Source organism: Trichechus manatus, unplaced genomic scaffold, assembly GCF_000243295.1.
Source record: "Trichechus manatus latirostris isolate Lorelei unplaced genomic scaffold, TriManLat1.0 scaffold00176, whole genome shotgun sequence".
Taxonomy (NCBI): Eukaryota; Metazoa; Chordata; class Mammalia; order Sirenia; family Trichechidae; genus Trichechus; species Trichechus manatus.
The window spans coordinates 4,056,974-4,079,836 of record NW_004444112.1 but is presented as its reverse complement, the minus strand read 5'-3'; the positions used below and the strand labels follow the sequence as shown (position 1 = coordinate 4,079,836).

Here is a 22,863-nt window from a genome sequence, read left to right as displayed (position 1 = left end):
CAGGAGAAAGACCTGGCCATCTGCTTCCATAAAGATTACAGCTGAGAAAACCCTGTGGAGCAGTTCTACTGTCACATGGGGCCGCTATGCGTAAAAAATGACTTGACAGCATCTAACAACAATGTGTGAGCCTTGGTGGCTGCAGTGTTTAAGTGCTGACTGCTAACTGAAAGGTCGGCGGTTAGAAGCCACCATCCCTCTGCAGGATAGAGATGTGGCAGTCTGCTTCCGTAAAGATTACAGTTTTGGAAACCCTATGGGGCAGTTCTACACACACAGACGCACGCACGCACGCACGCACGAACGAACGCCAGCGCCTTGAGTCAGAATGAACTCTAGGACAATGGTTTGGCTTTGTTCCCTCCCCACTCCACAAAGGGACTATACTCCCTATATGAGAAGGCCCGAGGGGCTTCCCCAACCCCTAGCGCCTTAGCCTCCACTCGCACCAGGCCAGGTGCAGAACCAGCAGCGGGCGACGGAATCCCCGCTTCCCCTCCGGAAGTCCAGTCATTCCCCTGAGTCACCGAGGCCGAGTCACCTCCTGAGTCACCAGAGGCCGTCTCCACTCTTCACCAGAGGGTAGGTCCCGATCCCGCGGGACGCGCAACGTCTGGCGACAGCAGGAGCCCCGGCCTCCTCCGACGGTCGGCAGTGGGGTCTAACATTTTTGGAAGGCGCTTCCGTCACCCCCGCCCTGCGAGGCCCGGTCTACACCCAGGTCAGCGTCCACAATTGCCCGATAAGACCTTGCCGGTCCCCCCTGGCGGAAGCGGCGGGGGGAGGTCCCCTGCGGTCCCTTTAATTAAGGAGAAGCAGAGCCCCTTCCCACCGTTGGACGGGGGAGACGCCATTTCCCAACGCCCCTGCGGGGTCGCAGGCCGGTTGCCGCGCCCTGTAACATTGTGAGAACTACAATGCTCAGAGGGCTGTGCGCTGACAGGCAGCAGCGCTTAGCCAATGAAAGCCCAGAATAGGGCCATTTCCGTGCATGCGCAACGGTATGGGGTGGGATTTAAGGCGTCTTCCTCGTGGTAGTCATTTTAAGTCTTCTCTGGACGCCCCGAGAGATCAGAAGCTCCAGGACGTCGTTGCCGAAGGGACGGGGCCTGGCAGGCGCGAGCGGAGGCCGTTGTCCCCACGGCAACGAAGCTAGTCCGAGTCTGGGCGGCGGTTCCAGGCTGCGGCGAGTTCGCCGCCGGGGCCGGTTCCGGACGGCGCTCCGGGTGTCCCCGCCAAGATGGCGTGGCTGCTTTGAGGGACGCGGCTCAGGTAAATTCGGTCTCCTTCTGACCGTCACCCGCCCTTAATTAAACCCCCTTCCGAATGTCAAACTCGCGAGTGAGCAGTGCCTGCTCAGGTCACCGCGGCCTAGGTCCCTTTGTCCAGGACTCAGGCGCGCGTGGGTGGAGGTTCCTGTTTCTGAATACCCAGTGTGGTGAGGTGTGGAAGCGTCGGTGGAGATCCCTGCGGAAAAATGTTACAGGCTGAGGGACCACAGTTTCCAAAGACTTGGAGATGCGACCGAGCCAGGAACATCCGGGAAACACGCATTCTCGTGTCCGTAGGGAACGGTGTGGGGAGCCACGCCTGGAATTGCAGGCTGAGGGGTTGTACCTTCCTTTTCAGGGCGCTGGAAGCCTTGGAGGGTTGTGAACAGAGGAGGGACACTGTCTGAGATGAGTAAAATGTAGTTAAGCGATAGATGTTTGAGAGAAACGATTTAAAAGAATAAAACGGTAAAGAAGACAGGGTATTTGACGCTTCAGGGTGATTGCGGCCCAGCGAATGAGGGAGGGGGCTTATCAAGAAGTGAGCTGAAGTTTTGTTGTTAGGTGCTGTCAGTCGGTTCCGAGGTGGGATCCGTTAGGCTGATAGCAAGACTCCTAACTACCAAACTCTTCTCTGCAGTGGTTTGGGGCAGCAGGTGGTAGGCTGTATGCAGTGGTTCCTAGGAAGGTAGATCTGGAAATAGATTGTTGAGTTCAGGCAAGCAGTTATATGGAGTGGTTCCAGTTTTTGGTAAACAACGTAGTGAGGTGTGGAAGGTAGTCTCAATTATCAGCATGTCCAAATGCTTAGAGGTGAGGCTGAGCCGAGGATATTCACGGAACTACAGATCATCTGTGTTTCTGTTGGGGACAGACAGCAGACAGCAGGGGAGTAGGAGTCAGGCCTGAGAAGATGGGCATCTGTTCTGGAGCTGGTGGGAGCGACTGGGAGATTTGGAGAAGATGAGGGAGGTCATCTGACTCAGGATGTAACAGACACTCTGCAGGGTGGAGAAAAGACTGTAGGGGAGAGGAAGCAGGGAGGACTGGAGCCCGCATTTGGTTGTGTCTGGAAGCACACTCTCAGGGACTCTAAGATAATTTCCTGGCAGGAGGGTGTGTACTCTGCATGCCAGGCCTAGAGCTTAGATAGCGTCTCTTTGCCCACATCTGTTGACCAGCCTGGAGCGCTGGTGTTGCAGTAGTTAAGAATTACGGCTGCTAACCAAAAGGTCGGGAGTTTGAATCCACCAGCTGCTCCTTGGAAACATTATGGGACAGTTCTCCTCTGTCCTCTATGGTCGCTGTGAGTTGATAGTGTCTTGTTGGCAGTGGGTTTGGTTTTTTGCCTTTTTTATCGACCAACTGGTTGGTGCTGGAGGCTGACAAGGTGATTATCAGGACAATGAGGAGAGAGTAGATGTGAGTCCCACCAGAACCTGGTATCTGCTCTGAGGTGGGGGTGGGGGAGGACGGTGATCAGGGGATGGATGAGAGTGTGTCTTAGTTTCCTAGTGCTGCTGTAATAGAAATCCTACAGGTGGGTGGCTTTAAAGAACAGAAATTTATCTTCTCACAGTTCAGGAGGCTAGAAGTCCGAGTTCAAGGGGTGGTTCTAGAAGGTGGTCTTTGTCTCAGTTTCTAGTAGCCAGCAATCCTTGGAGTTTCTGGGCTTGTAGATACATCTGACTCCCTTGCCCTCTGATACCATCTGTCTTCCTCCTGTGTTTGTACTTCTTTGTGTCCGTGCTGCTCATTGTATAACTCAGAAGTGATTAGGTTTAGCATTCACGCTACACTTGTAGAATCTTACCACATTGCTTGATTACATCACGTTAGATTACATTATGAAAGGTGATTGCATTATATTAGATTAGATTAGATCCAGAGAAATAGGGGCTAGGATTCCAACACATATTTTAGGGAGACACAATTCAATCCATCATAGGGACATGAACTTGGGATCTCACAAGGGAAGCTAATCATGGAATAAACTGTTGTCCCCATCCTGGCAGGGCTGTGTGACCTTTGAGGACCTGGCCATTGACTTCCCAGGAGGAGTGGGGGCTCCTAGATGAGGTGCAGAGGCTGCTGTTCTGCTGTGTGATGCTGGAGAACTTTGCGATCGTAGCATCATTGGGTAAGATCTTCACACCCACAGTGTCTTGAGCAGGCCTTTCTCTTTTCCTCAGAGGCAACTCTGTTGTCCCACAGCTAAACCACGGGCACTGCAGCTTTCCCCACTTCCCTAGCGTATGTGCTGTGGGCACCAGGGCTGAGCTGTGTACAGTGCCCCAGCAATGCATTCCAGAGCAGCCCTACCACCTGCTGCCCTGAATCCTTGCAGAGAAGGATTTGGGAGTCAGGAGTCCTGCTGTCAGTCTGGCTTACTTGCCCTTTTCGGGCAAGGCGACTGTGTCCAGACAAAAGTATCTCTCTGCCCCAGTACTACCCCCCTCTAGTTGAAGGCCTTCAGTGGTGCAAATGGTTAAGCTCTCAACTGCTAGCCAAAAGGTTGGCAATTTGAACCCACCCAGCGCGCCTCAGAAGACAGGCCTGGCAGTCTGCTTCCTTAAAGATTACAGCCAAGAAAACCCTATAGGGCAGTTCTACTCTCTCATATGGGGTCGCCATGAGTCCGCAGCTAACCACATGTAGTTGACATCTTCTCCTGCTTACCTGTGCCAGGAGTTGCAGGCATGGACAATGGACTCCACTTACGTGGACGGAGGACTCTTCTTGCAATACCCTCTGTTGAGGTTTTTTTTCTTTTTTTGGTACTATTTTCTTTCTGGTGGTTTGTTGTGCTTTGGGTCAGTGCTGGCCACTCCTTTGTCAAGTCTTTCCTTTAGGACTTGTATCATGCTGGTCACATGTAGTTGCTCAGCTCCTGTGGAGGGGGAGCCCTATTTGCTTACAGATGGACATGGCTGCAGCCATGCCAAGTTGGTGTCAGTGGAGTACTGGCCCTGCTGAGTGGCAACTAGGGGAGGGCATGACGTTAAGAACTGTGTTCAAATCATACCAGGAATCCGTCCTTGTCCACTAGTGTTTTGGTGCAAATGTCACTGGGCATACCGCATTTCTACCTTTTGTCCCTATTTTTTTTTCCAGATTTCAAAGATTTTTTTTTTTTTTTTTCTGTGAAAATAAACACACCAAAACATTTGCTAACAAAACACACCAAAACATTTGCTAACACAACTTCCTGAATTACAATTCATTGACATTGATTACATTTTTCATACTGTGCCACCATTATTGGTATCCTTTCCCAAAATATTCCACCTCCATTAACATAAACTCAATGCCCCCAAACAAAATCTCCCCCTTTCCGTCCCGCTCCTACCCTTGGTAACCACTAATAATTTTTAGTTTCTATGTATTTGCTTATTTCATGTAAGTGAGACCATACACTCTTTTTTTAATTGTGGTTAAATATACATAGATATACATATGTAGGCTGTCCCTAGATTATAAACGAGATCCAGTCCTGTCTGTCTTCAAGTCAAATTTGTAGGTAAGTCAGAACAGGTACATAGGTTCTTATTTAGTGTCAGTCAAATGTTTGTATGAGTATATAGTATATATTTTACCTTTTTATGCATATAAAACACTAAACACTTCTAAATCACCCAGTGTTTTCATGAGCGTAGTGTATGCGTTCATTATTATGAACCATCGTATTTAACTCAAATTTTTAACGTAATAGACTTTATGGCAATTCATTCTTAAGTATGAATAGTCTGTTTAAGTTGGACATTTGTAACCAAGGGACTGCCTCTATAACATAAGATTTGCCACTTTATTTTTTAATTATACAATTCAGTGACAGCAATTACATTCACAATGTTGCACTAGTTTCACTGCTATTTCCAAAAATTTTCATCACCCCGAACAGAGACTGTACTCATAATGCAGTAAATTCCCATTCTCTCTAGCCCCTAATATCCTTTAATCTATCTTCTGTCTCTGAATTTATGTTCTAGGTATTTCATGTAAGTGGGATCATATAATATGTGTCTTTTCGTGTCTGACTTAGCATGTTGTTTTTAAGATTCATCCATGTTGTGGCATATATCAGAACTTCGTTCTTTTTCTAGGTGCATAATATTCCATTGTATGTATAGACCACACTTTATCAATTCATCTGTTGATGGACACTTGGGTTATTTCCACCTTTGGTCCATTATGAATAACTTTGCTGTGAACTTTAGTGTACAAGTACCTGTTTGAGTCTCTGCCTTCAAGTCTTCTGGGTATGTATCTAGAAGTTCTGGATCACAGAGTAATTTTGTGTTTAACTTTTTTAGAGACCCCCAAACTGTTTTCCAAATGACTGTGCCATTTTACATTCACACCAGCAATGCACAAGCGTTCGTATTTCTCCACATCCTGCCCAACAATTGTTATTTTACATTTCCTTGGTAATAACCAAAAAGGTCAGCAATTCGAATCTACCAGGCACTCCTTGGAAACTCTGTGGGGCAGTTCTACTCTGTCCTGTAGGGTCGCTATGAGTCAGAATTGACTTGATGGCAACAGGTTTGGTTTTTGGGTTATGTTTTGATAATAGCCATCCCTTTGTTGTTAGTTGTTGAGTCCGTCCCGATTCATGGTGACCCCATGTGTGCAGAATAGAACTGCTCCATAGGATTTTCAAGGCTGTGACCTTTCAGAAGCAGATCACCAGGCCTGTCTTCAAGGCATCTCTGGGTGAGTTCATACTGCCAGTCTTTTGGCTAGTGCTCGAACACTTAACGGCACCATCCAAGGAAATATAGCCATCCTAGTGAGTATGAAGTGATATCTCATTGTCGTTTGATTTTCATTTTCCTAATAATTAATAACTTTTTTTGCTTTTTGTCTAATTTTATATTTTTAGAGAAATGTATCTTCGAGTCTTTTGTTCATATTTTTGATTGGGTTGTTTGTCTTTTTGTTGAATTGTAAGAATTCTTTATATCCTCTGGATACTCAACTCATGTAAGATATATGATTTTCAAATATTTCTCCCATTTATTTGCTCCTTAATAGTGTCTCTCGATGCACAAAAGTTTTAAATTTTTATGAAGTCCAATTTGTCTATTTTTTCTTTTGCCTCTCATGCTTTTGGTGTCCTATCTAAGAATACTTTGCCAAATACTGTGTTCTGAAGATTTATCCCTATGTTTTCTAAGAGTTTTATAATTTTATCTCTTATTTTTAGGTCATTTTGAGTTAATTTTCATATACGGTATGAAGCAAGGGTCCAGCTTCATTCTTCTGCGTGTGGAAATCCAGTTGTCCCAGCAGTATTTGTATTTTTTCCCATTGAATGAACTTGGCACTTTTGTGGAAAAACAATTGGCCATAGATGTATAGGTTTATTTCTGGACCCTCAATTTTATTCCATTGTCTGTCCTTATGGCATAGGTCTGTCCTTATGCCAGTGCCACACTGTTTTCATTACGGTAGCTTTGTAGGATCTTTTTCAAGAGTGTTTTGGCTCTTCAGGGTCCGTTGCAATTCCATATAACTTTTGAGTATCAGCTTTTCCATTTCTGCCCAAAAAAGCTGTTGCAGTTTTCACAGGATATGCATTAAATTGTAGATCATTTGGATACTGTTGACGTCTTAATAAGATTAAGTCTCCTAATCCATGAGCATGGGATATCTTTCCATTTACATAGTTCTTTAATTTGTGTCAGTACAAGTATTTTACCTTCTTGGTTAAATTTATTCCTAGGTATTTTATTCTTTTAGATGCTATTGTTAAATGGAATTGCTTTCTTAACTTCCTTTTCGGATTCTTCACTAGTGGTATATAGAAACAGAACTGATTTTTGTTTTGATTTTGTGCCCTGAGAATTTGCAAAATTCATTAGCTCTTCTAGATTTCTTACGGATTCTTTGGGATTTTATATATATTGGGTCATTTTATCTGAATAGAGATTGTTTTATTTCTTTCTTTCAAAGTTTCTTTTTACTGCCTAATTATTGGTTAAAACTTTAGAACCATATTGAATTGTTGTTGTTAGGTGCCACTGAGTTGTTTCTGACTCATAGCAACCTTATGTAGATCAGAAGGAAACACTACACAGTCCTGCGCCATCCTCACAATCCTTGTTATGCTTGAGCCCATTGTTGCAGCCACCATGTCAGTCCATCTCTTTGAAGGTCTTCCTCTTTTTCTCTCTCTTCTTTGCCAAGTATGATTTCCTTTTCCAGGGACTGATCCCTCCTGATAACATGTCCAAAGCCATCCTTGCTTCTAAGGAGCATTCTGGCTGTACTTCTTCTAAGACGGATTTGTTCACTCTTTTGGCAGTCCACAGTATATTTAATATTTTTCGCCAACACCATAATTCAAAGGCAACAATTCCTCTTTAGTCTTTATTCATTGTTCAGCTTTCACATGCATTTGAGGCGATTGAAAACACCATAGCTTGGATCAGGCACACCTTAGTCCTTAAAGTGACATCTTTGCTTTTGACCACTTTAAAGAGGTCTTTTACAGCAGATTTGCCCAATGTAATATGTCGTTTGATTTTTTGACTGCTGGTTGCATGGGCGTTGATTGTGGATCCAAGTGAAATGAAATCCTTGACAACTTTCAACCTTTCTCTGTTTATCGTAATGTTGTTTACTGGTGAAGTTGTCAGAACTTTTTTTTTTTTTTTATGTTGAGGTGTAATCCATACTGAAGGCTGTGGTCTTTGATCTTCTTCAGTAAGTGCTTTAAGTCCTCTTCACTTTCAGCAAGCAAGGTTGTATCATCAGCGTAACACAGGTTGTTAATGAATCTTCCTCCAATGCTGAGGCCCCCTTCTTCTTCTTATAGTTTAGCTTCTCAGATTATTTTCTCAGTGTACAGACTGAAAAGTGTGATGAAAGGATACAACCATGACACACACCTTTCATGATATTAAACCACTCAGTATCCCCTTGTTCTGTTTGAACGACTGCGTCTTGATCAATGTACAGGTTCCTCATATGCACAATTAAGTGTTCTGGAATTCCCATTCTTTGCAGTGTTATCCATAATTTTTATGATCCACACAGTTGAATGCCTTTGCATAGTCAGTAAAACCCAGGTAAACATCTTTCTGTTATTCTCTGCTTTTAGCCAGGATCCATCTGACATCAGCAGTGATATCGCTCGTTCCATGCCCTCTCCTGAGTCCAGCTTGAATCTCTGGCAGTTCTCCATTGATGTACTACTGGAACATCTTTTGAATGATCTTCAGCGAAATTTTACTTGCATGTGATACTAATGATATTATTCGACAATTTCTGCATTCATTTAGATCACCTTTGTTTGGAATAGACATAAATATGGATCTCTTCAGTTGGTTGGCCAGGTAGCTCTCTTCCAGATTCGTTGGCATAGATGAGTGAGCACTTCCAGCGCTGAATATGTTTGTATAAACATCTCAGTCGGTATTCCATCAATTCCTGGAGCCTTGTTTTTCACCAGGGTCTTCAGTGCAGCTTGGACTCCTTCCTTCAGTACCATTGGTTCTTGATCATATGGTACCTCCTGAAATGATTGAATGTCGACCAATTCTTTTTGGTACAGTGACTCTGTGTATTCCTTACATCTTCCTTTGATGTTTCCTGCGTCGTTCAGTATTTTGTCCGTAGAATCCTTCACTGTTGCAACTCAAGGCTTGAATTTTTTCTTCAGTTCTTTCAGCTTGAGAAATGTTGAGCCTGTTCTTCCCTGTTGGTTCTCTAACTCCAGGTCTTTGCACATGTCTTTATAATACTTTGTTTTCTCGAACCGCCCTTTGAAATCTTCTGTTTAGCTCTTTTACTTTATCATTTCTTCTTTTCACTTTAACTCCTTGACGTTCAAGAGCAAGTTTCGGATGTTCACGACCAAGTTTCAGCGTCTCTTCTGACATCTGTTTTGGTCTTTTTGTTCTTTCCTGTCTTTTTAATGGTCTCTTGCTTTTTTCATGTATGATGTCCTTGATGTCATTCCACAATTTGTCTGGTCTTCAGTCATTAGTGTTCAGTGCATGAAATGTATTCTTGAGATGGTCTCTGAATTCAGGTGGAATATACTCAAGGTCATACTTTGGTTCTCGTGGACTTGTTCTGATTTTCTTCAGATTCAACCTGAACTTGCATATGAGCAATTGATGGTCTGTTCCATAGTTGGCCCCTAGCCTTGTTTTGACTGATGATACTGAGCTTTTCCATCGTCTCTTTCCACAGATGTACCATATTGAATTAAACCAAACCAAACCTGTTATTGTTGAGTTGATTCTGACTGATAGCGACCTTATAGGACAGAGTAGAACTGCCCCATACAGTTTCTAAGGCGTGGTTGTTGGATTCAACTGCCAGTCTTTTGGTTAGCAGCCAAGCTGTTAACAACTACGCCACCAGAGCTCCCCCGTAGTGAATAGATGTGGCAAAAGCAAACATGCTTGCCCTGTTCCTGATCTTGGAAAGTTTTTCGGTCTTTCATCGAGTATGTTGTTAGCTGTTGGTTTTTCATAAATCCTGTCTATCGTGTTGAGGAACTTCCCTTCTGTTCCTAGTTTGCTGCGTGTTTTTACTATGGAAGGGTGTTGTATCTTCTTGATTGATTCTTATCTATATATGGTGTCTCTATTTATCTCTTACAGTTGTTTTACCTAGTGCTGCTGTAACACAAATACAACACATGGATGGCTTTAAAAAACAGAAATTTATTTTCTCACATATTTGGCTAGAAGTTCAAATCAGGGTCTTGACTGTATTGATTCCTTTCTTGTCAGTAGCCCCAGTTGTTCCCTGGTTCCTTGGTAATCCTTACATGGCATCTGTTTTCCCCTGTGTGTGTTTCTGTGTCTTTTTATAACTGCTTTCTTTTAGAACTGAAGGAGCCCTGGGGGCGCAGTGCGGTGTTTAAGTGCTCACTTGGCTGCTAACTGAAAGGTCGACAGTTTGAATCCACCAGTTATTCCATGGGAGAAAGATGTGGCAGTCTGCTTGCATAAAGGTTACAGCTTTGGAAACCCTATGGGGCAGTTGTAATCTGTCCTGTAGGGTCCTATGAGTCTGAATTGACTTGATGGTTGTGGATTTTTTAGAATTCAGAAGTGATTAGCTTTAGAGGCCATCCTACTTGGGGGTGATCTAATTAACATAACAAGTGTTATGGATTGAATTGTGTTATCCAAAAACGTGTGTCAACTTGGCTAGTTCATGATTCCCAATATTGTGTGATTGTCCACCATTTTGTCATCTGATGTGATTTTCTGTGTGTGGTAAATCCTACCTCTGTGATGTTAATGAGGTGGGATTGGCGGCATTTATGTTAATGAGGCAGGACTCAATCTACAAGATTAGGTTATATTTTAAGTCAGTCTCTTCTGAGATATAGAAAAGCGAGCAGAGAGATGAGGGGACCTCATACCACCAAGAAGAAAGAAGCACTGGGAGCATAGTGCATCCTTTGGACCTGGGGTCCCTGCGTCTGAGAAGGTCCTAGACCAGGGAAAGATTGATGACAAGGACTTTCCTTCAGAGCCGACACAGAGAGAAAGCCTTCTGCTGGAGCTGGCACTCAGAATTCGGACTTCCAGCCTACTAGACTGCGAAAGAATAAATTTGTTAAAGCCATCCACTTGTGGTATTTCTGTTGTAGCAGCGTTAGATAACTAAGACAACAAAGAAGACCCTATTTCCAAACAGGATTACATCCACAGGTGTAGGAGTTAGAATCCCAACACATATTTGGGGGTATGGGACACACAAAATAATCCATAATGATTAGTGTAGCCACATCAGCTTGCATTTGCTTACTGTTTGCATAAAGTATTTTTTTCTATCCTTTCTCTTTCAGCTTATTTGTGTTTTTGGCACTTAAGTGAGTCTCTGAAGAAAGTATATAGTTGATTCATGCTTTTTTTTATCCATTCTGAGAACTTCTATTTTTTGATTGGAGAGTTTAATCCATTTATATTTAAAGTAAATACTGATAAAGGAGATTTTATTTCTGCCATTTTAGTATTTTCTTTGTTTTGTCTTATGCCTGTTTTGGCCGTCAGTTATTTCCTCCAATACTACCTTCTTTTGTGTATGTTTGTTTACTTATTTATTTAATGAATGATGTGCAGTGGATCACTTTTACATGGCCTTTCTTGCCACAGTCTTTTAACTCCCACCAAATGATTCAGTGAGTCTATATAAGTAAGGTACTCGTGGCCCACCAAGGATTGGACAGCTTGCTAATAATGCAAATATGGTGCATGGTACCCTTGAGGTGGTGGGATCACGCAAATAATAAGTGTATGGAACCCTAATGGAGGGATTGGTCAGTTTCCCATCTACTAGGCTTAAAATGAGCCATCCCAGAGGCGAAAAGGAAGAACTTCACTACTACCAAGAAGAAGAGCGGGGAGTGGAGTGTGTCGTTTGGACCTGGGGTCTCTGTGCTGAGAATTTCCTAGACCCAGGAGGCAGCTGTAACACCAGAGATGGCGAGAAGCAGTGGCAGAGAAACAGTGGCAGCAGAACCAGGAGACTGGTGTGAGATGGCGCAGTGGGCTTTCTGGCCCACAGAGTAAGGCGGCTACAGTGGGTATGCCAGCCCACAGAGCAAGAGAGCTGAGAGCCTCTGGGCAGGAGGCTTCCTGGTGGAGTGGGGTGCCTCTGGGCACTCATCATTGGAGCTAAAGAGTTTTGTAACACGTGCTAGAGCAGGATGGAGGTAAGGCCAAGAGGCCGAGGGCCAGGGAGGGACCTGTCTCTGGGCACAGCTGAGAAGCTGTCCTGACTGAAGAACTGTATTCTGAGTTGTTCCTGGTTCTGACTTGTAACCTGTTACTTCCCCTAATAAACTCCATATTCTTGAGTATTGTCTGTGAATTCTGTGTGGCCATTGTGGCCATTGCAATGAATTATCAAATCCAGCGGAGAAGTAGAGAGTACCGTGGGAGGGATGGCTGGTGTCAGAATTTGTTAAAAAAAAAAAAGTTGGAGGGAGGAGGTATGTCTGACCTTCACCTCATAGGAATCAGACTTGGGGTATTGATGCTGATTCTCCTTTGTGAAGTCAGAGGACCTCTGATACCACCCTGCTGTTTTTAAAGTTGGCATCAGTAGTGGAGTTCATTGTAATGGCTCCAGACTCATGGAAGCATGGGACTTGGTAAGAGAACGAAGGGGTGTGGGAAGTGAAACTTGATTCTTGGATGGTTATGTTGGTTGTTGTTACCTGTAATGGCTGAAAGAAAAGTAAGAGATGTTAGGGCACAGCTGAGGGGAGAAAAGCTGCATCTGGAGTGGCTGGGGCAAAGGCCCGACCAGTTAAGCAAGATGACTCATAGGGGGCCAGGGTCTTCCAGTTCCACCGAGCCGTAAGCCCAAGCTGTATGCATATGAATGGGAAGATAGCCAAAGGGTGGAGAAGATGAAACTGGAGCCTTTCAAAAGGGTTTATGTGTTTATCAGAATGTATTATGGATATTGAATGTTTCTCCTACCTAGTGTTGTAAAACACTATGATGTATGTATGGAAATGAATGATGGAAATGAATACTAGTTATTACAGATAACAGCGTGTGTAATTCCATTTTCAGCCAATACTTGATTGGATATGCTGAAAAGGGAACTAGAGTTTGCCTTAAAGAAACACAGGCCGTTGGCATATAGAGTATTGGGGGCTTAGGTCGAAAACCTGAGCAGCACCCTAAATCTTTCCCTGTTAGGAAATCTGCATTTGAAAAGACATGCAGAGCTACTAAGAACTGCTCTGAGAGCAGGAAATTTGCATTTGAGTGAAGGATCTGCAGAAAAAAATGACTTTTGCTTTTTGAATTTTGAGCAAGTGGTTGGCTATTGGATGTATTGAGGCAGGAAAAGTCATTGCCCATCAGAACAGCCCTCCTTCAGGACTGGAAGTTAAAAGGGAGCTGGCAAGTAGACAGCCTGGTATGCTCGCTAGAGGTGACCACCTGGGGCCACGAGATGAGTGGATGTGGGGGAACAGGCTGAGTTTGGACATGTTCCTCTGACACCTGTTGACATAGCACAGGTGGCCAGGGATGAGAGAGAAGGGGCTGGCTGGTCTGAAGTGCTTGGAGGCGTGCAGATTCCTGAGCCTGTGGCTGGTACCCATTGACCTAGCTTGGATGGCTAGGGATGTGCTGACCCCAGCTCGGTGGAGATGAGATGACCTGGCCCCAGGTAAAGGGGGAAGAGAGAGACACGTTTGACATTGTAAGCTGATGTAAATTGTTGGAATTTGATGGCTTGCTCTGGACTAGACTTGGTTTAAGGATGCACAACTGGAAGAGAAGGTTATTTAGATCAAGGCACATGCTTATCTCCTCAGAGTACTGGTTTGATAGGGATGGACAATTTAGAAATTGATTATCTAAAACGGGGGAAAATAAAGGCATGAAGTGGCTGGTTTACACGCTTTCATGGGTGTGCTTACACTCAAAATGAGGGAAGCAAAGGAGGCTCCCCACTGAATAGTTTTCTCTTTTCCTGAAGGGTCTGGTTAAGAGAGGATGGGGGAAGACACCGATAACGATGGTGTGATTTAGTTGTGAATATTGATTGTTAACAGGGTTAATTGTGATTGTAGACAGCTGTAAGTATGAAAGAGTACACTAAGGGGGAGGCACTGCTGGACTGGAGTACAGTGGCCAAACCTAAAGTCCCTTAAAGATTTTGCTATACTGCTACTTCATGAAGCTCAGAGCAAGGGAATAATCTCAGTTAAATTTTATCAGACACCAGAAAGGGTGAAGCTGAGACAACTTTTGAAGAACCTGATCAGATCAGATGGATACCTGCAGCAGACTTGAATGGCTGGTACCTGAGTAATCTCACCCTGAGGACTCTTGCCCTACTGAAGGACTAGTTGTTAATGACTGTTTTGGACTGGTAAAATGATTGGGAGGGGGAAGTTATCCTTCAAATATGAAAGAATGGTCAGTTTTACCAGAGGCGGAAAGGAGGGACTTCACTACTACAAGAAGATGAGACGGGAGCATGTCCTTTGGACTTGGGATCCCTGTATTGAGAACCTCATAGACCTAGGAGACAGCGAGAGAGCGCACTGTAATACCAGAGATGGTGCAAGATGACGAGAAACAGTGGTAGCAAAACCAGGAGCTTGGTGTGAGACGGTGCAGTGGCCTTCCTGGCCCATGGAGCAAGGCAGTTATTGTGAGAATGCTGACGCACAGAGAGAGCTGAAAGCATTTGGGCAGGAGGCTTCCTGGCGGAGTAGGGTGCCTCTGGGCACGTGTTAGCAGAACTAGACTTGCTGACCCACAGAGTGAGAAATCTGAGCACCTTCAGGCCAAGGCCTACTGGAATGGGGTAACCTCTGGGCAGTTATTGGCAGAGCTAAAGAGCTTTGTCACACTTGCTGGAGCAGGGCTGAGGCCAGGCCAAGGGGCTGAAATGGTGAGGGCCCGGGGAGAAGCCTGCCTGCAGGCATGGCCAAGAAGCTGTCCTTACCAGAGAACTGTATCCTGAGTCATTTCTGGTCCTGAATTGTAACTTGTTACTTCCCTAATAAACCCGATAATTGTGAGTATTGTCTGTGAGTTCTCTGTGGCCATTGCAACAGATTATTGAATCCAGCAGAGAAATAGAGTGCCATGGGAGGGACTGCTGGTGTAATAATTGGTAAAAAAGGTTGGAGAAAGGAGGTATGTCTGACCTCTGCCTCATAGCAATCAGCCTTGGATTCTTGATGCTGAAAATGATTACCCAACCCCCTTGTGAAGTTAGACGAGGTCAGACGTTGCCTCCACGGCACTTCTACAATGATCCATTATGATTCCTTTTTTTTGTGTATATATTAAAGATATTTTCTTTGTGGTTACCATAAGGATTATATTTAACATCCTAAATTGATAACAATCTAGTTTGAATTGATAGCCATAATAATACTGGCTTTATTTTTGCCCCTTGTTGTGGATTGAATTGTTTCCCCCCAAAATATGTGTTCAAGTCCTGATTTCTATATCTGTAGATTAAATTCTATTTGGAAGTAGGGCTTCTTTGTTATGTTAATGATACCGTATCAGTGTGGGATACGTCCTAAACTTAATCAGTTGTGAGTGATATAAAGAGCAGTGTAGACACAAAGACGACCAAGCACAAACTGGGGAAGACAGAAGCACAAGTGAGGATCGCCAGGGAAGCAAGGATTGCCGGGGTCACAGAAATTGAGTCAAGGATCTTCCCCCTGAGCCGACAGAGGGAGCCTTCCCCTATAGCCAGTGCCCTTACTTCAGTCTGTTAGCCTCCTAAACCAAAAACCAAACAAGTTGCTGTTGAGTCGATTCCAACTCAGCGGCCGTATACTGTAATAAAATAAATTTCTGTTCTTTAAAGCCACCTGTTTATGGTATTTTTGTTACAGCAGCACTGGGAAGCAAATAAGACACCCATGCAATTTTACCTTTATCACAGATCTTTATTTCTTCATATGGCTTCAAGTTACTGTCTGGTGTCCTTTCATTTCTCCCTAAAGGACTCTCTTCAGTATTTCTGATAGAGTGTTCTTCAGGATTCTCTCTTTGTCTTTGACTTCGGGCAATTTGATTAGAATATGTCTTGGTGGGAATGCTTTGAGTTTATCCTACTTGAAATTCTTTGAGCTTCTTGGATGTGGAGATTGATGTCTTTAATCAAATTTGGGAAGTTTTCAGCCATTATTTCTTCAAATATACCTTCTATCCCTTTGTTGTTTTGGGACCCTGTATTTTCATCCACTTGTTGGTGTCCCACAAGTCCCTTAGGTTCTTCATTCTTTATTTCTCTTTGCTCCTCAGACTTAACAATTTCCATTATCTTCAGGTTCACCAATTCTTTTGGCTGCTCAAATCAGCTGTTATAAACCCTTCTAGTGAGTTTGTCATTTCGTTTATTTTACAATCAAGCTCCAGAATTTGTGTGGTTCCTTTTTATAACTCCTTACTCTTCGTTTACATTCTCATTTTATTTATACATCATCTTCTGATTTCTTTTGTTTTCCTTCAGCTCTTTAAGATAGCTTTAAAGTGTTTATCTAGTAAGTTCAATGTCTGGACTCCAGAGTGGCGTTTTCTGTCATGTATTTTGTTCATTTGAATGGACCATCCCTTCCTGTTTCTTTGTACCCTTGTAATTTTTTGTTGTTGTTTAAAATGGGACATTTGAATATTATAACGTGCTAAGTCTAAATCAGATTCCGTCAGGGTTTGCTGGGGTTATTTGTTTTATTTGATTGTTGAAGGCTGTAGTACTCATTGATGTAGTGACTTTTTCTGACTGTGTTTGCAAAGACTGTGTTTCCTGACATGTGGGTCACTGAAGTCCCTGTTCCTTTAGCTTGTGTTCAGCTGTATTTTGACAGCTTTCCTTGCACAACGTAAGTTTGAAAACAAAAAAAAACCCAAGCAAACCAAAGAAAAGTAATGGGGGGAAGAAAAACTTCTTTCGGTTTTTGCAGATTAAGCCTGTGCTGGGGCAGTTCTTTAGCACTTGGCCCAGAGAACAGTCCGAGGTGAAAGCTTAGGGTTTACTCTGGTCTTTTCTGAGCATACATCTTGCCCTGGGCATGTATGTAGCTTTCTAGATTCTGCTGTATACTTGCGGACGTTTTTTTCCTTTAAATAGTTTATTGTGTTTTCGGGGAAGGTTTACACAACAGTTTAGGTACCTATTCAACAGTTTCTATGCAAATTGTTCAGTGACATTGGCTACATTCTTCACAGTGTGTGAACATTTTCATTATTTCCATTCTGGTTGTTGCAGTTCCGTTAATCTAGTTTCCCCTGCCCTCTTACTCTCTTATCCTTTGTTTCAAAGTAATTGTTGACTGTTTGGTCTCATACAGATGAATTTTTAAAGGAGCACAGTACTCATCTCAGGGAGTCCTCCAATCTCAGTTGGTCCAGTAAGTCTGGATTTTTTAAGAATTGAAGTTCTTTTCTACATTTTTCTCCCTTTCTATCAGGATGCATCTATTGTGGCCTGGATCAGAATGGTTGTTCTTGGTAGCCAGGCACCATCTAATTCTTCTGGTCTCGGGGTAGATGAGGCCATGGTTCGTGTAGCGTATCAGTCCTGTATACTAGTTTCTTCTTTGAGTCTCTGGTTTCCTTCTTTCTCTTTTGTTCTAGACAAGTAGACACCAATTTTTGTATTTTAGATGGCTGCTCACAAGCTTTTAAGACCCCAGACAGTACTCACGAAACTCCAGGATGTAGAACGTAGAACTTTTTTTTTGCCAGTTGACTGACTTGTCCCGCGAGACTATGGTCCTAATCCTTCAAACCCAGAATCCAGTCTCTTAAGGTGTTTGGTTATGTCTGAGAAGTATCTGTGACTGTGCCCCCTTTGTGCTTTAATACACGTGAATATACGTGTACAGTCACATAGATGCATGTACATAGCGTACACCATATATACATAGCTGTATGCATATATGTTTACATACATACGTATACACCCACACGTATTTTTTGGTGGTGGTTGCTGCAAAATTTTATATGCCATAGCAATTACCAAAAGGTTCTTTTTGTGTACACGTTAGTGACATCGTTTACGTTTATCAAGCTGTGCACAGTTCACCCTCATTTGGTGTTACCCATGGACACTTTTTTAATGCCCTAATTGACTAAATAAGCTCTCTTACTGCCTTGTCCTCTTTGGACTTAGGCAGTTGTTTCTGTATCTCAAGTGCATTGTTTTGCCCCAGGTGAGTACTCTTTTATTGTTTGCCTTATCGTGTTTCGGACAGTGTGTGCCGCTTTACTGCCTGGCATGAGTTTTTTAGTGGACAAAACAGAGAAGTGCTTTGCTTCAGTCCTTGAGGTAGTTATCTGACAGAGCACACAAGCACAATAATTTGTGAATGAGGTCTGTTCTGCCTTCTCCGGAACCAGGTTCCAGGTTCCCATGGCAGAAGCACAGGCTACCAGGTTAGCTGCCAAGCCTGGAAGTGAGTGGAACATGGGCAAGTAAAGAAGCCACAAAGTGCTCCTGCCATATTGAAGTTGCTTTTTTTTCTTTTTATTTATTGTGGTAACAATAATACACACCAGAACTTTCACCAGCACAACAGCTCCCACGTGTACAATTCAGTGACATCGTTTACATTCTTCGTGTTGTGCCATCATCATTGCTATCCTTTTCAAAAATATTCCATCACCATTAACATATGTTGCCTGTTTCTTGATTACATTGACTGTTTTCCAGAATTCTTGCTAAGTTGGTTCTGACTGTTTCTGCGTGTTTTTTTGGTGTAGGAGAGGAGTGTGGCTTCTTACTCCACCATCGTGCTGATCTCACTCTGTTTTTCCGCATTCGTGACACTTACGCTGACTTCTCATTTTCTAGTGTGACTTCTGGCCCCTTGTTACAGCTACTTTTCTGATCTCTATACTTCACCTGTTTCTCTTCATTGTTCCCCAACGTTGTTGTGTGCCGTCGAGTCGATTCTGAGTCATGGTGACCCCATGTGACAGAGTAGAAGTGCCCCATGGGGTTTTTCTAGGCTGTAATCCTTACAGGAGCAGATTTCCATGTCTGTCTCCAGTGCAGCTGTTGGGTGGGTTCGAACCATCAACCTTTTGGTTAGCAGTTGAATGCTTAAGCATTGTGCCAGTAGAATACCTTTCCCCAACATTGGCCCACATGTAATTTGTCACGAGGTGTGCACATACCCTTATCAGTTGTTGAACACCACTCATTTGCAATTAAGTTTTCCTGCACCTGGGCATATTTTCCGCATCCCATGCACATGTCACCAGCAGACAAGGCTCTGCTTGAAGGCTGTTGGCAGAGAAGTGAGCTAGCCTGCCTCTCCTCCCTATGTTACACGTCATAATGTATAAATATTGTGATTTTAGAGGCTTAGTTAGGAGGCTTGGTGGCACAGTAGTTAAGCACTTGGATGCTAACCAAAGGTTGGTGGTTCAAACCCACCCAACGACTCTGTGGGAGAAAGACTTGGTGATCTACTCCTGTAAAGATTACAGCCTAGAAAACCCTATGGGAGCAGTTTTTCTCTGTCACAGAAGCCAGTACTGCAAAGCAGTCCCTTCCTCAACCTATGCCATTTCCCTTATCATATCAAAGAGTCCCATAAACTCGTTTCTCGGTGTGTCAGACACAGTTGTGATGGAATTGTTTTTCCCACTAAAATCAACAATATCTCATCACCATTTCTTTGCTTTCAGGTTGGGCATGGAACGGGCACTGAAGAGACACCTTCTGAGTGGCGTGTTTCTGTTGGAAGGACTGTCAAAAGTCGGAACTCCCCGGGCAGGTCTGTCAGTCCTGAAAACACCATTGTGAGGGAGGCGTGTGTCCCATTTTGAAAAACAGTTTGCACCTGGCTCAGCATCAGGCAGCATACCCTGGACAGACACCGTACTTGGGTGGGGTGTGCATGACAGACTTCTGATTTAGTGCAAACCTTCCCCAGCAAAAAAAAAAAGAGTAGAGTGGAGAGAAACTCTGTCGAGGACCATGGACAGGGCCTCGTTTGTGAAGAGCTGCATATTCCATGTGTCAGGAACAGGCACCTCTGAGGAGGTTGGGATGGACTTTCCGGCCTCTTCGGGGCTACTTCCGCACCAGGCTGCGCCCAGCAGTGAGAAGCCGCACAGTGGCATTGAGCGTGGGGAGGCCTTTCACAGTGGAAACAGGCAGTATGAGTGGGGTGAATGTGGGAGCACTTTCAGCCACGAGCACACACTTCTCCAACCCCAGAGCTTCTGCACTGGAGAGGGGCTTTATCGATGTAACAGGTGTGGGCACCCCACCGTAAGCTGCAAGTGTCGACGTGGTAAGGGCCAGCGAACTGGCCCTCAAGAAAGGCCTTATGAGTGTGGTATATGTGGGCAGTTCTTTGGCCAAATCTCCATCCTTGTCAAACACCAAATAACTCACAGTGCGGAAAGGCCTTACGAGTGCAGCGAATGTGGGAAGTCCTTTAAGCGTACCGCTGAACTCATCAGACACTGGAGAATCCACACAGGAGAAAAGCCTTATGAGTGCAGTGAATGCGGGAAATCCTACACGCGAAGCTCCAACCTTGTTGAACACCAGAGGAGTCACACCGGAGAAATTGGTTACGCACGTTACACCTGTGGCATATGTGGAAAGTCTTTTAAACAAAGCTCCAAGCTCACTCTACACAAGAGGGTTCACACAGGAGAAAGGCCGTATGAGTGTGACCAGTGCGGCAAGTGCTTTAGCCAAATCTCCAACCTCATGCAACACCAGAGCGTTCACACAGGAGAAAGGCCTTACGATTGTGCTGAGTGTGGGAGATCCTTCAGCCGGAGGTCCAACTTCATCGAACACCAGAAGGTTCACACAGGAGAGAGGCCTTACGAGTGTGGCGAATGTGGGAAATTCTTTAGCCGAAGCTCCATCCTCAGTGAACACCAGAGGGTTCACACAGAAGAGAGGCCTTATGAGTGTGGTGAGTGTGGGAAAGCCTATAGACGCGTCTCCAGCCTCATCGAACACCAGAGGGTTCACACAGGAGAGAGGCCTTACGAGTGCAGCGATTGTGGGAAATCCTTCATCCGAAACTCCACCCTCACTCGGCACCGTAGAGTCCACACTGGAGAATTCAGTGGCGAGTTCGCTGGAGATTTCACTGAAGAGTTTACCGACGAGTTTGCTGGAGACTTCTCCTTGGAAAATGCACTATGAATGCTGTGAATGCGGCAAATCCTTTAGCCAGTTCTCCAATGTCATCACCAAAAATTTCACACCAAAAAGAGGCCTTATGCATGTAGCGAATGTGGGAAAGCCTTCAGCCCCAGGAAGGGCACACGGGAGAAAGACCTCAGACCTGCAGGGAATGTGCTGTCTCATTTAGCGTCAGTGCAGTAGACTTTATATGGCATGAAGTTGAACTCCCTACATCTGAAACCAACAGTGGGGAAATTCCCCACGAGTTCCAGGTGCGTGAAACTTTGAGGAGCTGCACTGCACATTCTAACCTGCCCTGGTCCTTGCCAGAATTATATCACTGCCAGTTTATATGGCCGAAGCCATCAAAGCCACCACTTAGTAGGTCACCCCACTGTGCGTCATTCAACCCACTGTCCTCAGGAATGGCAGATGGCTATGCTTTCTCTCGCCTTCCCTGGAGGAAACGAGGAATCTGAACTTTTAGGGCATGGACTTGATCTGGTTTTGGACAAGAGGACCTGGTCTGGGTTCTGCCAGCAGCTGCCTTAAAAGGTTTACCTTCTTCATGCCATTGTTGGTCTCCTGGGATGCTCCTGATTTATTTTTCCAGCCAGGTCACCAACCAAGAAATGCTTCCCATACATTATTCTGGTTTGTGTACTGATAAAGGCCTTATTGTTTCAGCCACCTTTAATAATGGGGGCTCTGTTCACTGTAGTGTAGGTTGAAAACAGACTAGAGCCAGTTAGGAATAGACGAACAGCTTTTCTCTGTGCCCACAAATTTGTGATTCTCATCATGGACAGTGTGATGGCAGAGAGTATTTCTCCCTCAAGTTTGGACCTTGTGTGTATTGCCCAAGCCTCCTAGGAAAAGACTGCAGGACCCCATGGTCCTAGTTTGTGTCCTGGCTGGGGACAGCAGAAATGTGCCTCCTTGTTCCTAGGGGATGTCACATAAATACATCCCCGTTATGTGATGAATCCCCAGGTCCTATCAAGGAGCCATATGCCCTGGTGTCCAAAATGCAAATGATAATTGCTACAACGATTCTCAGTGTCATTAATAGGGAGTGGGGGATACTAGTAAACGAGAGCGAATGTGCCTCTTTTACATGTGCATTGACGTAGTTCCAGAGATGACGGCTGTGCAGCATGGTGTTACAGAATTTCTTGGGATCTCCAAATCCATGTTTCCCCCAGAGCTTTGGTAATCAGAGCCAGTAATCTAAAGGGTTTCTGGATTCTTACCGCATTGCTGGCCTGTTGGCCTCAAGACTTGACGCGGCTGGAAAATGAGGTTGGAGAGAATGGAGGTGCTGTTGTCCAGCTTGTGGTGTTTGACCTGGCCAGCATGCCTGTTGCCTCAGATGGAAACATTCTTCTTTGCTCAATGCATTTCTTGCCTCTGCTGCAGGCCTGCCCTTCCCTGCTGCAGTCAGGGAAGTTGCCCAACCTAGTTTTCTGAGGGGAAAAAAAATTTTTTTCCCTATTTTTATTTTGAACTTTTTTCAAAGGATTGAGTTATAATTGATATTTTTGACGTAAGTATGAACCTGTGAAACCATCATAAGCATGAAAATGAACACATCCATCACCACCAAGTTTTCTCAGGCCCTCTTAGAGTTTCTCTTGCTCTCCCCAGCCCTCCAGGCAACTGCCTGCTTTCTCTGTTTTGACAGTAGATTAGGTTCTATTTTCTAGACGTTTATATGACTGAAAACTTAAGATGCTGACTCTTCCCCCCACCCCCATCCCGGTTTCCTTCATACTGCGTAGTTCTTTTGAGATTGAGCAATGTTGCTTATGTGACTACTTGATTCTTTTTATTGCTGAGTAGTAGTTCTGTGTATATGCCGCAGTTTGTTGATTCATTCGTATGTTAATGGATATTTGAGTTGTTTCTGGTTTTGGCTGTTACAAATAAATCTGTTATGAACATA

General features: G+C 44.3%; 1 protein-coding gene across 5 annotated transcripts; it reads left to right on the top strand.

Annotated features, from left to right (window-relative positions):
- The first annotated feature begins 354 nt into the window (after positions 1–354).
- LOC101348977 (zinc finger protein 530-like) lies at positions 355–22,863 on the top strand. Of its 5 annotated transcripts, none has more exons than XM_023741266.1 (3): positions 626–721; positions 3,287–3,411; positions 19,448–22,863. In XM_023741266.1, the coding sequence occupies exon 3, from the start codon at positions 19,740–19,742 to the stop codon at positions 20,934–20,936; it is 1,197 nt and encodes a 398-aa protein (XP_023597034.1). In that variant the 5' UTR covers positions 626–721; positions 3,287–3,411; positions 19,448–19,739; the 3' UTR covers positions 20,937–22,863. The 5 variants fall into 5 exon arrangements, with proteins under 5 accessions (XP_023597038.1, XP_023597036.1, XP_023597034.1 ...); XM_023741265.1 differs by lacking the exon at positions 626–721 and adding an exon at positions 747–1,272; XM_023741270.1 differs by lacking the exons at positions 626–721; positions 3,287–3,411 and adding an exon at positions 355–582.

Coding starts and splice junctions, on each gene's coding strand:
- LOC101348977 (XM_023741270.1), top strand. CDS start 19,740: ATGGACAGGGCCTCGTTTGTGAAGAGCTGCATATTCCATGTGTCAGGA.